Raw genomic sequence first — 17,199 nt, 5'->3', positions numbered from 1 at the left:
TTCCCTTAGGACAACAACTCCAACAACTCTTTTACCACCTTTGCTTAAAATGTGCACATATTATACAAGATAACATTTAATAACATCATATTTATTCTAAAATAGAATATGAAATAGATAGATGCTTACTAAAAGCTTTGAAGGTCTAGTTTGGAAGCTTTTTTCAGTCTGTTGCCATGGAGGTAATGGACCATATTGAGTTTCAGGTTGTACTGCCTGCTGTGCTTTCAATATGGGATATGTTTTCTTATTGTATCATTTCTCAAAACATACTTGGTACATCATTTTCCTACCTCTCCTTGAAAGCTTATATCTACTACCGTTCCCACATTCTTTCTTTCTCTTATTTCTAGCAGGTTTATTGGGCATTTTTTTAAAAGGAGGTGACTCTAGAGGATCATTTCTAGATTTCTACCAAAACTTTTTATTGTTCATTGGTTGTGTCATATGTACATAAGCCTCTAAATACTTTTCTTTGTTATATCAATTGTCAATATATTGCTCAGATCTGCCATCTATGTGCAAGATTGCATAAATTGTATGGGGGCAAGGTATGTAGTCAATTGCCATTTTTGACAAATTGACACACTTAATTGTTATTTTTATGAGTTTAGATACGTTAAATTCTGACAAGTTCAAACACCATATTTATAATTATTCCTTCTCATACCGATGTAAGATATAAATTTCTTATTTAAAAATACTCACATATCTACTGGACAAATTGCCATGGAAATTCAAGATTATTATTTGGATGTCATCTCAACTTCAGTGATGCTCTGCTCAACAAGGGACAAGCTTCCATTAACCCACTACATTGGCGGTGGCATCTCCATGTAATGAGAGCTGCAATTGCTTTAGGTTTTTCAGTATAGGCAGCGGTGGATAACCCTGATAAAATTGATAGACATGTCACAAGGCACACTTGAAGCAATTCCAATTAAAGAACCACACTTAAAAAACTTTGTAATATTTTATGAGAAGTTGTTATTGAAGAATCCCCAACAGACCGACTTGGCTAAATAATCAATAGATTGGGTAGATAATATGATAAATAAGTATATCAACAATCAATCCACTAATTTAATCATACCTTTAACATTGCACCATTGATTTTGACTGTCCTGAAATTCAAGAAAAGGCTTTAAAATTAGCTAGTATTTTCTCTTTTGTAGTCCATTTTGAAATTCCTAAAGACTAACGTACATGCTTCACTCAATTTTCTTATCGATTCCAAATCTTAATGATGTTATCTGAAGTCTAAAAGGAAATAAATTATGTAATTATTTATCTGAATTGTTATTCATTTGAATTTAAGTAATGTATTTTTCAACTGATTTTAAGCGAAGATAATTGGTTAAGTGCTACAAGAAATTTTATTGTTTAGCTCATATGTTGTAACAGACACTAATACTCTTACTATGGACCATAAGTTCTATTAAAAATTATACGATTTGTATATTATCAATTAGGGGACAAATAATTTAAAAATCCATTAACTAATAAATAAGTGTTGTTATTCAATTTTAAGGAAGTACAGTAATTAGTAAATGGAAGAAATGTTGTTTTAGTTGTAGTATTCAATTTCTTAAATAAGTGTTTTACTTCTTCACGGCCTGAAAGAGGGCCCATGTGTTTAGCCTTTGGGCTTTTCACTTTAAACAAGACAGACAATCTGTCTTAGTTGCCCAAGTGAAGAGGAGGTTCAAATCTCGGATGCGAATTTCTTAAATTGTTTTCTAGAATTGTGGATTGGGATGCCACAGTATCTGACCTTGCTAGCTTTTGTTTCTTTTGTTTCCTTTGTTTTCTTATTGTGCTGCCTTTGGGCCATAGATATAGCCATTTTGTCCTTCTTCCCTTCGAGGCAAATCTATGAATTTGCACTTCATTCAGAATTACTTGTGTAGCTGAAGTATGCGAGTGCTTTCTTTGATGTTTTTCTTTATAAATCTATCTTTGTATAAGAAACTGAATTCCAAGATTTGATGGTGATTAAACAGTGATGTTGGAATATGCATAAAGAACTGGAATCCCAATGGGTATTGTAAGAAATAGTACAAATGTACTTAGCACGCAAGTGAACTGTGAACTCACCAAAAGTACAAGTTTTGTTATTTAACGTAATTATATGTCATAAATGTGCAACTCAACTATCTCCCCTGAATTAGAACTGGGAAAGTTAATTTGATAGTGCATTACCGAATAAAACAATTTTTTTTTTTGATATATACTTTCCTCAAATATACTTATCTCGTACCAAGTAATATCTAAAAGCATTATATTGAGTTCAGCCTCTATAAATCTGTTTTTTTTTTTTTCTTTTTCTATTTGTTGTAGTAGATTTAATGAAATTTAAAGTGTTAAAAAAGCCTAAGAGTATTGAAATCAAAGTCGAAACATATATAGTAAGAGTAAGACCTCAGATTTAACTTAATTAATTAACTCATCATCCCTGATTGCACAAGGTATGTATAAGAAAGGAATAGTAATGAATTAAAAGTGCATGCATCTCCAACTCCAACTCCACCGAATGAGATATCGTCAATTGCAGTTTCCAAGCACGTGATATCACAAGCTCCAAAGCAGTATCAATAATTAGCTTGTCCAAGTCAAGATAAGCAGCATATAAATATTGCAATACTTGGGCAAACGAATCCTAGGTTTATATAAGGTTGGACCTTGATGTAATCTCAGGATTTTGTCCACTATACGTCTTCTTCATTTACCAACAAGCGGTTCGTGAGGAAGCAAATACTGAGGAGGTGACATAAACTCTGGATTATCAATGTCGAAAATGCTAGGATAGTTAGTTCGTTCAAATTTATTCTTACCTGGCAGGGAGGACAGCGGTTCTTGCCGCTTCGTTGAGATTCAACCGAGACAGACAGTATGGTAGACTAATAAGGACATCATAGGCAAATGCTCTAATGCATGTGGTCCTTATCTTAATGCAGTCCATCATGGAGAATAAAGCTTTGAAGAAGTGTTACCCGGGTCCGTAATCATAGCTTTTTGTTTGTTAATGACTTGAAGATAATTACACGAAGAATAATAATAATAATAATAATAATTATATGTCCAGATATTATCTAAAGGGTGGAGCCCCGTTGGAACGTGGATCTTTTATTTCTTTGTAACTTTGCATTGCATGAGTGTAGATGGCCCATATGCTTCTGCCTATCCGTCTGCGCTGCTAAAGCAATCACAAGAAGAACAACCGCCACCAAAGCAAAACAAACATAAAGATGACCCTCGTAGGTAAAGAAAAACAGTCTAAATTAAGAGTGTAAAATAGTTGCCCATGCAACCTAAATAAATACCTTAAAGAGGAACAATAGATTATCCAATGACTAATCTTTATGGTGATTATAACACCCAAAAAAAAAAAAAAACGAAAAAAGAAACTAAATAAAATCATAGAAAGGATTAATGTATTTGGATCACTACTGAAGATATTAGGACCAAGTTTATGCAGGATATCAAGATAAATTTATAGAGTTATCTTGTAGAAAAACGATTACACCCGGACAAATAATTAAACAGACAATGGCCGATGGCCAAAAAGCCGCCGACCGCAACTATTTGGAAAAGCTAAAAAAAAAAAGAACAAGAGAGAGAGCTTGCACCATAAAAAGAAAATCTCAGTTTGGACTAGGAACTTCTTATGGCAAACTTAAATCAATTTAAATTATATGGATTTCAGATTCACGTTATTGGCTTAATAAAATTATTTACATATAAGTTATAACTTGTTAATGATAAATAAGTTTTCCCGGTAGAAAATATTAATTCGAATAAAAAGTTGGAATTTCTAACCCGATTGGATCCGATCGAAACGGAACCCGAGCCGCGAGTTGAACAAGTCTAACCGTTAAGAACAATTTGGACATAAGAGAGGCTATTTCCGACACAATAAACACTTTCCTAAGCCTGTCCGCTAATAATCTTACGTATAGACTCTGCCGACACCCGTGTAAATAAGGCCCCGCCGTTCACGTGTGTAGTACTAGTGCCCTCCCCTCTCTCCCTCGGACTCACATGTCTTAATCTCAATTAGTTGATTAAATTTTAAAATTTAAATTTGCAAATCTCAATAATATATTTTCTAAAAAAATCAAAACAAACTCATAAAATTAGAAACAAATTTATAAAAAATGGTTAAATATTTTCTGAATTTATAGAATAAGTGCAATTTAATAAATAAATATAAAATTTTTGTTTAGATTTTAGATAAAATTATAATTTGTAAATTATAAATATTCTATTATAATTTTTATTTGAATTAATTAAATAAAATAAAATTCAAATAAATATTAATTTTTAATATTGAAAATTAATTTTTTATGTTATTAAAAAATTAAAATTATTAATTATTTTCTTTATTTTACTGCTTTTGGCTATCTTTTCATATAATTATTGACACAATTACCATCAATTTTATCAGTTTTAATTAAAATTAAGATTTAATTTTTAAATAAAAAATTATAAATTTATTGCTAAATAATAAAAATTAGACTCATTTAATTTTGAAATATAAATTTAGAAGAATATTTTGACTTTTTGTAATTAAATTATATATTAGATAAATTATTTTAAATATAATTAATAACTAAGATATTGCTAATTTATTTTATTTAAGTTGTGAAATTAATTAGTTTTTTCTAAGCCTTAACACTTAAGCAAGCAAAACTAAAAAAGACAAAGAAAAACACAATTATAAAAAAAAAAAAAAAAAAAAAGAAATTATTGTCAAGTGTTAAGTGTGAACTCAATCCAATACCAAAGAAGTTCCTAGAAGACCTTCTAGAAAGTAAGTGATAAATCAACACTCTCATTCACTCTCCGCCTGCCACCTCAGCTCACCACTTGACCCCACACACAGTAGAAAACCGCGTTTTTGCCGCCATCATCTTCATCACTCATCACATCATAATTACTTTCCTATTCAGCTCAACTAAATTCTTAATAATAATAATAATAATAATAATAATAATTTATCTGTCTCCTGAAAAACTAACACATACGGTATACCATTATTTTTAATTTCACTCTTCCTTTTTGTAAAGTTTTTGCACTTTGACAAATCCACACGCTATCCCTTTTAATTTCCCCAAATCGCATCACTTTCCTCGAAATTTCCCTTCTCTTTAATCTCCACTTCTCTTATTTAACATTTCCTTTCTCACCCACTTTCCTCTACCTCTTGTCATCAAGAACAAAGCTCATACCTTTCACTTTTCCTGTTTCTTTTTTCTTTTTTAACTTCATCTTCTTATACCTTTGATACCCAGTTTCTGTTTTATTTGTTTTGATTAATTTTGAAGTGAGTTTGTATTCAAGATGGAGAATAATCAGCAATCATTTCGGCAATTCAGTGATCAGCTTAGAGTACAGACTTCAAATTTAGCAAATCTGTCACTCAATGACTCTATATGGAGCAATTCTTATGGATCTAAAAGGCCGGACGAAAGGAGGAACTTTGATATAAGAGTTGGAGGGGAAGTTAATAATTCTGCTCCTACTTCTACTAAGCTAAAAGGGTCTGACTTGAATGGACTGAATGATGATTGGAAGACAGGAGCAGGTACTACTGTTGCTTCTCCTGATTTGAATGGGTTCAATAATTGGAAGATGGGATCTAATGTTACTTCTTCTAATTTGAATGGATTCAATGATAATTGGAAGATGGTATCTAACGTTACTTCTTCTAATTTGAACGGATTCAATGATAATTGGAAGATGGGATCTAACGTTACTTCTTCTGATGTGAATGGATTCAATGATAATTGGAAGATGGGATCTAAAAGTTATGGACTTGGGCCAATTGGACCTATTAGTGGCGGTGGTGGTGGATCTCAAAAACATGTGGGGATCAATGGTGGATTCAGTAAGGGGATCTATTCAAAGAATAATTATAGTATCAATAACAATATCAATGTTAATTTGAAGGGTTATAAGAACAAAGGAGAAGATGAATTTGGAGTCAAAACTAGCAAGAAGAACAATAACAAGAAAAATAGTGGCGGTGATAACAACAATAATGATGGTAAGGATAACAGCAAGAGTGGTACAGATAAAAGGTTTAAGACACTTCCACCATCTGAATCTCTTCCCAGGAATGAAACTGTTGGTGGGTATATTTTTGTTTGCAACAATGACACTATGCAAGAAAATCTCAAGAGGCAGCTTTTTGGTAAGTTCTTTTTACCAATTTCTCACTTCTTTTCTGTTTTACCGTTGGTTCTTAAATTTTGATGTTGGAATTTAGTATTCTAAACTGTTGTCTGAATTACCATGCGTAGGTTTGCCTCCTCGTTACAGAGATTCAGTGAGGGCAATTACACCAGGACTGCCTCTTTTCCTCTATAACTACTCCACTCACCAACTCCATGGAATCTTTGAGGTTTGCGTCTCTTCTTTCCTTTTCATAATTCAATATTATTCTTATTATGTCTTAAAATACTAGTTGTTAATTTCGCAAATCAACTGACCGTATGTTGTAATTGTCTGTATAGGCTGCAAGTTTTGGAGGAACAAACATTGATCCTACAGCCTGGGAAGACAAGAAATGCCCTGGAGAATCACGATTCCCTGCTCAGGTATATATCTTGGAAAACGGGTATTCGTTGGATAAGAGATATTAACACACCAATGAAGTCTTGCTTAGTATTAAACCATTTTGGACTAAAATATACAATTCTATTTGTATACAGGTGAGAGTTGTTACGAGGAAAATTTGTGAACCACTTGAAGAGGACTCATTCAGGCCAATTCTCCACCACTATGATGGCCCTAAGTTCAGGCTTGAACTCAACATTCCTGAGGTAAATTACATTATTAACATGATGAATGTATTAAGCTGACATTGGTTAGTTGGCATACCCTCATCTAGCTCATCTTTTTATTTGGTTTTGCAGGTACTCTCTCTCCTGGACATATTTGATGAACAAAACCCTTGAACAGTTTACTATACAAAAAGACATACAGATATACGTACAAGGTGAAAAGAAGAGTATGATACAGAATAGAAGATAAAAAAAACAGAGTTGTTTAGCTATAATATATTGAAAGCTTAAGGAGAGTCTGGAAGGAGGAATTATGGGAATTAGAAGAAGGCTGTACATAAAGAGCAGCCTAATGTGATGTATGATTTTCTTTTGTATGAATGGCTGTTATGGTTCTTTTTGTTCTCTGGAATGGCATAAATAAGTAAAACAATGCTAAAAGAGATGAACTTCTATATTTGTTATAGTATTTTATATATACAGAGTAATGGTTTTTGCATCTGCATGTAGTTACATGGAGAACTGAAAATAAATGAATCTTGAGGTTAAACTTGATTTAGTTTTCAATATTAGCTAGTTCTGTGTTGCTATGTGTCTTATGATATGCATGGAAGAGCCTCTTTCTAAGCTATGGTCCTTGGTTAGATCTGATTTGAGATTTGAGGATTGAGACTGCTTGCGCCTGGAACCAGTCATGGGTTTCATGCCAGTGTTCTGCAATATTGACAGAATCCATTAAGATAGACAAATCGTAAAAGTAAAACTTAAAGAATGGTCCATTACGGATTTAACTTTTCCAAAGGGGAATATTATAATGCCGGGAAATATTGAAACTCTTTTCTTGTGGTTTTGAGGAAATGAATCCTCTTTAGACTGGCAAGTAGGGTCAGGGTAATAGTATAATCCAATTCTCAATAAGACCCAGAAACAAAATAAAACCTAATTCAACAGCTTTTTGTTGCAGCCGAAACACTGCACCACTGACAGAGACAAGATAGGTAGCGCCTTCGTTGGGTAATTGAAAATTGAATCAGTCGCCCGGTGGAAGCATTAATAAACCACCACTCAAAGAAAACCGATGTCTGAATGGGTAGTTAGGCCAGCCATATCAAACTTAAAGTCCAAGAATAGACGCTGCATATCCTTGTCAACTATGTTGTACCTAACTCCAACATTTAAATGTGTTAAACTTAGCGGTATGTATACGGATGGACCAATTCTTCACCAGTAATTATGTGTGCTGATAATATCAAAGAGGAAAAAGAAACGGTGAAAGGAAATAGAAGTGGACTTCTTCAAAGGGCGGTGATGGTTAAAAGCAAAGCAATTGCAGTGACCTATTCAGATATTGACTATTATTACTCCATCAACGACGAGACATCTGATGACTATCATCATTTTCTTTAGGATGGACTTAGAAAACACAGTTGTTGATTTTAAGCTCAATTACGTGATAAATGGGCAGCCAACAAGATATCAAAGTGCATTCCAAATATGTTCTAGCTGCTTTCCGGAGCAACTGCTGCTCCTTCACCAAATCTTGAGTAGCTATCCGATTCTTTCTGTTAAGAAAATAAATTAAGGCAGCAAATGAACTTTTACTTATTGGTTATGCGTTCTTCGTCTCCAACCCCAAAAAATTAACATACTTTTTTTATTATTATTATTATAAGATTTTGATATTTGTTTCGTCATGCAAGTAGTCATATGCTTAATTTGAAACACATTTTCCTTCTTCTCCAGTTCCCAGATGAAGCCTAACACCTATAACTACCGCTTTGAAGCTGAGACTCATGATTCCTGAGAGATGTTGCATGTTTATACAGAGGCCTTTGGAGATTTTTTTTATTTTTTTTGTGAGCAACCAAAAAGTATGTACAATAAGCAAACCATCACAACATTACATCAAACAAAAAAAAGACAGTGTAACGAATTATTATATAAATGGTATTGTAATAATTGATTAATATTTATAAAATAGAAATAGAAGTGATTATATCTTGCAAAAACTAATTACTTAATTAGTTATTACATATCTATTCATGTAATGAGATTTCTGTATGTCATTAGTTATCCTAAAGACAAAACAACAACCATATTTTAGAGTTCATATTTGCACGATCCATAGGTGAAATTATGCAAATGCCTTATCTTTTGTAGTTTATATTTACTATTACTAGTCTTGTTTTTTCTTAATTCTTTTTTCTTTTATGAAGTCTTGTGTTTTCTTAATTTGCTATTCATCTTTGTACAAAAATAGATGTTTGAAGTGATCATTATCAGGGTTAGAGTCTGTTTGGATTAGCAGTTGGTAGCTGCTAGTTGATAACTGATAGTTGATGGTTGATAAGTGGTAATTGGTTGATAACTAGAACCTAATGGCTGATAAATTAAACTATTTGATAAAATCTTATTAGCAGTTGTTGTTAGTATGTTAAATGACTATTGAAAGTATAATTAATGTTAAATATAATTTATCCATAGGTGAAATAATGCAAATGCCTTATTCTTTTGTTGTTTATAATTACTATTACTAGTCTTGTGTTTTCTTAATTCATTTTTTTTTTGACTAAATCTTATGTTTTCTTAATTCGCTATTCATCTTTATATAGAAATACACGTCTGAAGTGACCATTGTCAGGGTTAGGGCATGTTTGAATCGGCAGTTGGTAGCTTGTGGCTGATAACTGGTAGTTGATGGTTGATAATTAGAATCTGATGGCTGATAAATTAAACTATTTGGTAAAATCTTATTAGCAGTTATTGTTGGTATGTTAAATGACTATTGAATGTACAATTTATCGGTAAATATATTTTATTTTATAATATTATGTTTAATGTTACAAATTAATAAAAATAATTTATAATAATTAAAATTTTATAGTTAATTCTTTTAGCTCAATTGTATTTATTATTAAAAAATTTATAAAAATTATTTTAAAAGTAAAAATTTAAATTTAATCATACTAATAAATATTTCTAATTTCAAATACTATAATTATAAATATTAATAATTATTTAAGTATTAAGAATAATTTTAAAATAATATTATTTATTATAAAATAAAAATATTTAATTATATGAGATTAATTTAAAATAAATTATTTTTAATAATTTTTAATAAAAATAATAGTGTCTAAATAAATAAAATAAATAAATAAAAGATATCAGCTCATATGAAAAAAATTTAAAATATAACTGATATAATCAGTAGCTAATTGATACTTAATTAGTAGCTAATTGAGAGTTGAAGATGATGTTACACAGCGTTCAGAACCAGCCTTGAAGTGACTAAATTAGTTTTCAGCTGCTGTTTTTTAGAAATCTGTTTGGTTTGGATGATCAATATAACTGGTAGCTGGCGGCTAATAGTCGGTAGTCGATGGATGATAAATTAAAATGTTTAATAAAATTTTATTAGCCAATATTATTAGTATGTTAAATATCATTCATGATATAATTTATTGTTAAATAAAATAAATTAATAATTATAATAATTAGAAATATTATAACTAATTTCTTTTACTTTAATTATATTTATTATTAAAAATAATTATAAAAATCTAGAATTTAATTTATTTCACTTGGAGTACCTGTAGTTTGGCTTGATAGGAACATGTCAGGGGGGCTCATTATACCTTACCTGTCGCTCCTCTTTAAGCTAATAATTTGTATATCACTTGTGTGGCGAAGAGGACCGCTAGTTTCGAGTGACAACCGTTTAAGGCTACTGATATCACTTAATCTTCTAATTAAAGAGGCGAGAAAGCATGTACGATCAGTAATTTACAATTTCTCTTACAATATGTGAAGAAATTATATCAAATACAAACTTTTTCAGAAGCTCCTCCATGGCACCACTTCATCCACTTGCACCAGAAAATGCCAAAACCAAAATAATTAAAATTTAAAATCCAGCACACAAAAGAACACCACAGATTAATTATAGGCAAGCAGGACAAAGCATCAGTCCATTCTCGTTACACTCACCGCACCTCTCCTTAACTCCATCCACTAAAACCTTACAGCTCCCACCACAATCCACACATGGCACAAATCTAGCACCACCACAACCTTCACACGCTTGTCTCCCTACCCCTCTTTCCACACGTGCCCAACTCATTATCCGGCCGAGTCTACCCGTTTCGTTCAACTCAATTACATTATCCACCCCTCCAAAATACCTTCCTTTAACAAAAACCCTTGGGACACTCGCTTCTTCACCTAACAACTCCCTTAACTCGTTCAGGAAATCACCGTGCAAAGACACATCCCTTTCATCAAACACCACTCTGTGCCCTTCTAACAAAGACCTCACACGATTACAATCTTCGAATGTTTTGCGTACGCCACGTAACGACGTCGTGTAAATCACCACTGACTCAGCTCCTCCATTCGGTGGAATCTTTTCTGGGTACTCACTTAATGGATCCAACCTTTTCATTTTGTCATAGTTCGCCATTTTCCCTTCTTTTTCTCTTTCTTGCCTATCTCTTAGTATGAATATGTTCTCTTTTACTGGCTTGATAACTTTCCCTGACCCTGTTTCTGGCTCAACTGCCACTCTTGATAACTGATCAGTCGTCTTGTTCATGACTTCTGTTTTCTTGAACCCAGTTCCCATGGACTCTGACTTTCTCAGCTCGTTCTTGGGTCTTGATTCTTTTGAAGATAACTTCGCGTCAAGTTCTTCAACTGTGTGAAAAGACGAGCTCTTTTTTGGGGCTTGCTTCTTTTCTTGGGTGCTATCTTTTGTTGGTTGTTTTATAGTATCAGGCTTTGGTGGTGGCGGCAGGACGATAAGGCTTTTGTTATCAAGAGCAGGTTTGAGGTCTTCAAGGGCTTTGCTAACCTCGTCCCAAGTATGAGGAGTATCAGCTTCCAACTTGTTGAGCTTCTCCAATATAGGAGCTGGCAGATGGGTAGGCTTTTCTTGGTTTTCTTGAGTAGTATTGTCCATGGAAAGCCATGGTTCTTGTATTGAGTTGATATCAAAAACAGCAAAGCTTGAAGGTGGTGGACGGTAGATAGCTACGGTGGTGGCTTCAATTGCTTTTGAGGAGTTGCACCCCATATTGATTTCCGTGCAATGATATGATGAATTTCTCAAGTTGGTTCTTTCTTTAATTTATCGAGGTTTAAGTAGAAGAATGGTAGGGTTTGTAGGCGGGAGAGGAATGTTTTTTGTGGTGGGATTTATTGGAGGCTTGGCTCTCTTTATCTTTCACTTTACGCTTAATCGAGTGTAGCTGTCTGCTAATATTGTGTTTCAGCCTTAGGATTGGTGTATGGTGCGTGGATTGGCCAAGTATACGCACCGATGGGTGCCAAGTAAGAATAAGATGGATTTGTTAATGCATGGTGTTAAAAACTCTTTAAGTGGCTTGTAGTTATGAAGGTTCGTTTTCATAAAATGACAAAACAATGAAACAGGAATAATTGGGTTCAAGTTTCTTTGGTAAAATCTAAATTTGAAATGGGAAAGATAGAGGCAAGAATGAGAGCAATATCTAAGGAAATATGTGGACCTCAAAATTCAGTGGTTTTTATTCAATTGTTTGTGTTAGTTAATTAAGATAGCTAGTAGTCTCTTGCATTATTAATCGAGCACATATAATTTGAACTCAAAAAGTTTTACAATCAAAAAATTATCTGTAAATTAAAATCGTGATATTTTATACTAATTAATACTATTTTTAGTCTTCTGTCAGTTAGCAAATTTCTATTTTCTTAGATTATTAGGGGGATATTCAATTAGGAGTGCACAAAAAATGGGTTTGGTTTCTACTTAGTTGGATGCATGAAGGCTTTGGGCGCAATGAGCCCAAACTATCCTAGAAGACCATAACCATTGCTGTCATCCCAATCGGCCTAGCAAGAGGAGAGATATGAACAGTTAAGATAGGATGAGAAAAGCCCAAACCATGCTTAGCATACAAGAACATCAACTAGGGTGCAATCCAAAAATTCACAACTTTATGCATGTTGCAATGGATGATGATGGAACACGTAATAACTTTTGTCCTCAGTTTACTTTAGGACAAATGCAGAACAGACAGACACAAAGATAACATAATTTTTTGTCGTGGATTATAGATGCCTATTTGAGAATCAAATTCAAGGGTAAAAAATGCACGCCCCCTAGCACTGAAATTCGAACGTAGCCGCTTATGAAAATGTCGTTACTTACTATTATTTTAACTATGTATTCTATTCTTTTAGCCTCGGATCACCTTAAGATTTTTCATTTTATTAATCATCTCAACGGTCTATTATCACATGGCGCCGATTAATGTTTTTGAAAATTAGCAAACCTGCGTTGTCTCTTCTGACAGTCACTTCTCACTGTCTTTCAACTTGTTTTTGCTTAAATTAGATTCCTCAATATATATGAGCTTAATTGTGATATTCTTTTTAAGTTGGAGTTGTAAACCAAAATTTGTAAATGGGGAATTGCTCTCTAAAATCGGCTGCTGAAGAGTTACCTAGTAATGTCCGGGTACTCACAGATACCGGTGGAATTATACAGCTCAGAGGTCCTAAGTTAGCTAAAGATGTCCTTGTTGGGCACCCAGGTTATGGCATTTTCAGGCAGGGACATGCCTCGTCATCTCCATTGTCTAGCCATGAGTACTTAATTGGTGGGCAATTTTACTATCTGCTTCCTCTTCGAGATTTACCAGTGTTATGTGATACTATGGTCACTAGTCATGTTCATGACGTGGGATTCGCAAGAAAGGAGAAAAATATCTTGGCGACTGAGTCGCCAGAAGTGTCATTTGAGACAGCATTGGCTACCCAAAATGATGAAGTGGCTGGGCCGGCCGTTCAGGTCCTGCCGTCACAAAGTAATGGAGTTTGGAAGGTGAAATTGATGATTAGTCCAAAGCAATTAGAGGAAATCTTATCAGAAGAAAGGAATACTGAAGCCTTGATTGAGAAGATGAGAATGGCTGCTGCTGCAAGCTCATCAGCAGCTAGTTTGGCACCGAGGAAAAGCAAGAGCTCTTGGGGAGTGGCTTGGAAGCCTTGCATCTCTAATGTATTCAAGGTGTCCCCTATTGATGTGGAAGCAAATAAAAACTGATGTTTAATGTTTGGATACTGGAAAATGATCTTTTGAGTATCATGTAAATATGGGAACTAAGGTAGATGTAATGTTTGATTACACAGCATGTGCTTATGCTCTTACGTGCGTGCGTTTTTCTTTAAGTCTTCTATTTTTCTTTGACATAAGGTACAAAGAAAACCCCTTATAGCTCAATGCCACCCTATTTTTTTTCAAACATGCAAATAAGCCCAAATCGGTAACAAAGTTAATATTTCTATTAAAGATGATACCACTTAAAATATAAACCAATCATATTATAACATGTGGCTCATTTTTTATTCTTTTAAATAAAATTAAAATAAATATTAAATTAAATTAATTAAAATCTAAATCTTTCATTTTCTATTTTAAGAAAAAAAACCTATACCCAATCACGAATGCCTCCACTTAAAACTAATCACCACCATCATTAACATTCTCCACTAATATTATTGTCAAAATACATAACCACCAACTATTGCTGTTGCTGGACTTTAGAAGAAAAACTTAGCACAAGAAGGAAAGCTAGAGAATGCAAGTATTTGGTGCAGTAACTTACTGCTTTTCTCATAGTTGTTGCCTTTTATTTATACTGAAAAGAAAGCTACAAATAGGACTCATGACCACGTCCTTCTTCCTACGTGCATGGCACTATTCAATTAATTAGCAAATTCCTAAAGACTAGGTCAAAAAGTAACTAACACCTATTAGTTAAAAAACACATTGCTGAAATTAGAACTTCTAGAGTACGAGCTTATCCAACAAATCACCCCTTTAAGCTCGCTACACTGTTGATTCGAACGACGCTGAGCTTCTGACGCATCTCGATGAACTTGTTCCGAGCCAATGCCTTCGTCAGAATATCCGCTAGCTGCCCATCGGTGCTGACGTGATCAACATCCATTTTTTCGGTCTCGATACACTCCCGGATAAAATAAAATTTTGTGTCAATGTGCTTGCTCCTCGCATGATACACCGGGTTCTTACAAAGCACAATAGCCGACTTGTTATCCACCAATAGTTTGAAGCTCAGTTCTTCGTGCCCGACTAGCTCGCCGATGAGACGATTGAGCCAAACGCCTTGGCATGCCGCAGTCGCTGCCACAACGTACTCTGCCTCACAGGATGATAAGGCAACAATCTTCTGCTTCTGAGAAGTCCATGTCACTATGCTGTTCCCGACGAAGAAAGCTATCCCGGAGGTGCTCTTCCGGTCGTCGATATCGCCGGCGAGGTCACTGTCGCTGTAGCCAATCAATGCCACTTTTTCTCTACCTGTTTTGTAACAATACCCGTAGCTTAGTGTACCTTGTATGTACCTAAGTATCTACTTGATAGCCACCCAGTGTTGTGTGCTTGGCGCCTCCATGTATCGGCTAGCAATCCCTACCGCGTGAGTAATGTCAGGCCGCGTGTTGACCAAGTAACGGAGGCTTCCGATTACACTCCGATACTTCGTTGCGTCCATTGCAGTGCTCCCATCCTTCTTGCTTAGACGGAGTCGATTCTCCATTGGCGTGTGACATGAGTTACAGCCACCCATGCCGGCAACTCCAAAATCTTTACCAGGTATGCTCCCTGGCATATCGTGATTTCACCATCGCCTTGACGCACCTCGATTCCCAAGTAATAACTGAGAAGACCGAGATCATTCATCTTAAACACCTGCTGCATCTGTGCTTTGAACTTGATAATTTCTTGAACACTTGTCCCTGTAATGATTAAATCGTCACATAAACACCCACAAGCATAAAACATTGAGCTGTACCTTTCTTATAGACAGCGTGCTCGAGCTGGCTTTTCGTGAACCCAAGTGAGATAAGGGAGGCTTCTAGCTTTGAGTTCCATGCTCTCGGTGCTTGTCGGAGCCTGTACAATGCCTTACTTAGCTTGAGTACTTTTCCATTGTTGGCATTGTTAATGAATCCTGGTGGTTACTAGACGTAGACTTCTTCAGCAAGGTCACCGTTTAAAAACACCGACTTCATGTCCATGTGGTGCACCTGCCATTTTCCGTGTGCGGCTAGTGCTAGCAACAGTCGCACTGTCTCCATCCTTGCCACGGGAGCGAAAACTTCCTCGAAGTCCACTCTCTGACGTTGAGCGTACCCTTTGGCGACGAGTCTTGCCTTGTGCTTCACGATGTTACCGACGATATCTTTTTTTACTTTAAATATCCACTTGAGCCCAATGGCGCGGTGGTTTGCCGGAAGTGATGCGAACTCCCACGTCTTGTTGTCAACGATCGACTTCATCTCGTCCTCCATGGCACTTCTCCAAGACGCATCTGCAAGTGCAACTTCCACGCTCGCCGGCTCCTCCGCTGATAAGAGACAGTGACTATTTTCTTCGACATTTGTTATCTCATTGGTGGTGCTGTACAAGTCTGAGATTCGTCGATATTGCGAGGTCCTGAGTTGGTGTCAAGATTTTCATCTTGTGTGGGTGGCGTAGCCCACTGAACCTACGTCTAAACGGGCATGGGTGTTCACGGCTCGACTTCCGTGTGGTTAGCTTAGTTGCCAGTGTGCGTGGTGCACCTGTTGTTGCCGCGCTGGTCTCCGTTGAGTAAACCACTATGAACGTGGTCGACGTTGTTGTTGTCTCCAAGCTTGATGTTTCCCAATTCCAGGTGCAGCCCTCCTCAAAGACAACGTCTCATGTCACGTACAGCCGCTTCTCTGCCGGGTCATAAACCCGGTAGGCCTGCACCATCCTCGTAGTCTATGAACACCCCCAACGTCGAGCGATCTGCAAGTTTGTGTATTCCTGGTCTGACTCTTTGACATGTGCGACGCATTCGAAGGTTCTCAGATAGTGCACGCTCGGCTTCTTTTTGTGCCATGCTTCGTAGGGCGTCTTACCGTCCAAACTCCTCGTCGGCGCGCGGTTGAGAAGCTATGCTGCAGTTCTCACAACCTCTCCCCAAAACATTTCGGGCATAGCCATCGACTTCATAAGACATCGAGCCATTTCAGCCACAGTTTGATTTTGCCTTTCCACAACGCTATTTTGTTGCAGCGAGTAAGGTGCTGTGGTGTTGTGCTTAATGCCATTCTCCTCGCAGAACTCTACAAATTGGCCGGAGTTGAACTCTCTGCCGCGATCAGAGAGAAACGCGAGCAATTTGCACTCATGTTCTGCCTCAGCTACTGCCTTGATCTTTTTAAAACACCGGAATGCCTCGTCTTTCGTCCTGAGCAACTCAATCCACATAAATCGATTAAAATCATCGACTATGAGCAGAAAGTACCTTTTACCGCATGCGTTTGTTGGAGTGATTAGGCCGCACAAGTTGCTGTGGACTAGTTCTAGTGAACG

General features: G+C 35.6%; 3 protein-coding genes across 3 annotated transcripts; 2 read left to right on the top strand and 1 right to left on the bottom strand.

The window, feature by feature from the left end:
- Window positions 1-5,111: 5,111 nt before the first annotated feature.
- On the top strand, window positions 5,112-7,343 carry LOC8286243 (B2 protein). Its single transcript, XM_002518801.4, has 5 exons — window positions 5,112-6,196; window positions 6,306-6,406; window positions 6,519-6,602; window positions 6,717-6,827; window positions 6,921-7,343. The coding sequence occupies exons 1-5, from the start codon at window positions 5,344-5,346 to the stop codon at window positions 6,960-6,962; spliced, it is 1,191 nt and encodes a 396-aa protein (XP_002518847.2). The 5' UTR covers window positions 5,112-5,343; the 3' UTR covers window positions 6,963-7,343.
- Window positions 7,344-10,561: 3,218 nt separating this feature from the next.
- Window positions 10,562-12,019, bottom strand: LOC8286244. The gene has a single exon (XM_002518800.4). It carries the CDS (start codon window positions 11,860-11,862, stop codon window positions 10,732-10,734), a length of 1,131 nt encoding a protein of 376 aa, XP_002518846.1. The 5' UTR covers window positions 11,863-12,019; the 3' UTR covers window positions 10,562-10,731.
- Window positions 12,020-12,293: 274 nt separating this feature from the next.
- On the top strand, window positions 12,294-13,979 carry LOC8278535. The gene has a single exon (XM_002518799.3). The coding sequence runs from the start codon at window positions 13,234-13,236 to the stop codon at window positions 13,873-13,875; it is 642 nt and encodes a 213-aa protein (XP_002518845.1). The 5' UTR covers window positions 12,294-13,233; the 3' UTR covers window positions 13,876-13,979.
- Window positions 13,980-17,199: the final 3,220 nt, after the last annotated feature.

This window comes from Ricinus communis, chromosome 5 (assembly GCF_019578655.1).
Source record: "Ricinus communis isolate WT05 ecotype wild-type chromosome 5, ASM1957865v1, whole genome shotgun sequence".
Classification (NCBI taxonomy): Eukaryota; Viridiplantae; Streptophyta; class Magnoliopsida; order Malpighiales; family Euphorbiaceae; genus Ricinus; species Ricinus communis.
Note: the sequence above shows the minus strand (reverse complement) of the source record. Positions and strands in the feature narration are given on the sequence as shown.

Bases quoted from the DNA above. Each gene is read 5' to 3' on its own strand.
- LOC8278535 (XM_002518799.3), top strand. From the start codon at position 13,234: ATGGGGAATTGCTCTCTAAAATCGGCTGCTGAAGAGTTACCTAGTAAT.
- LOC8286243 (XM_002518801.4), top strand. From the start codon at position 5,344: ATGGAGAATAATCAGCAATCATTTCGGCAATTCAGTGATCAGCTTAGA. The intron at 6,603-6,716 runs GTATATATCTTG...ATTTGTATACAG, and splicing joins AATCACGATTCCCTGCTCAG to GTGAGAGTTGTTACGAGGAA. The intron at 6,828-6,920 runs GTAAATTACATT...TTGGTTTTGCAG, and splicing joins TTGAACTCAACATTCCTGAG to GTACTCTCTCTCCTGGACAT.
- LOC8286244 (XM_002518800.4), bottom strand. From the start codon at position 11,862: ATGGGGTGCAACTCCTCAAAAGCAATTGAAGCCACCACCGTAGCTATC.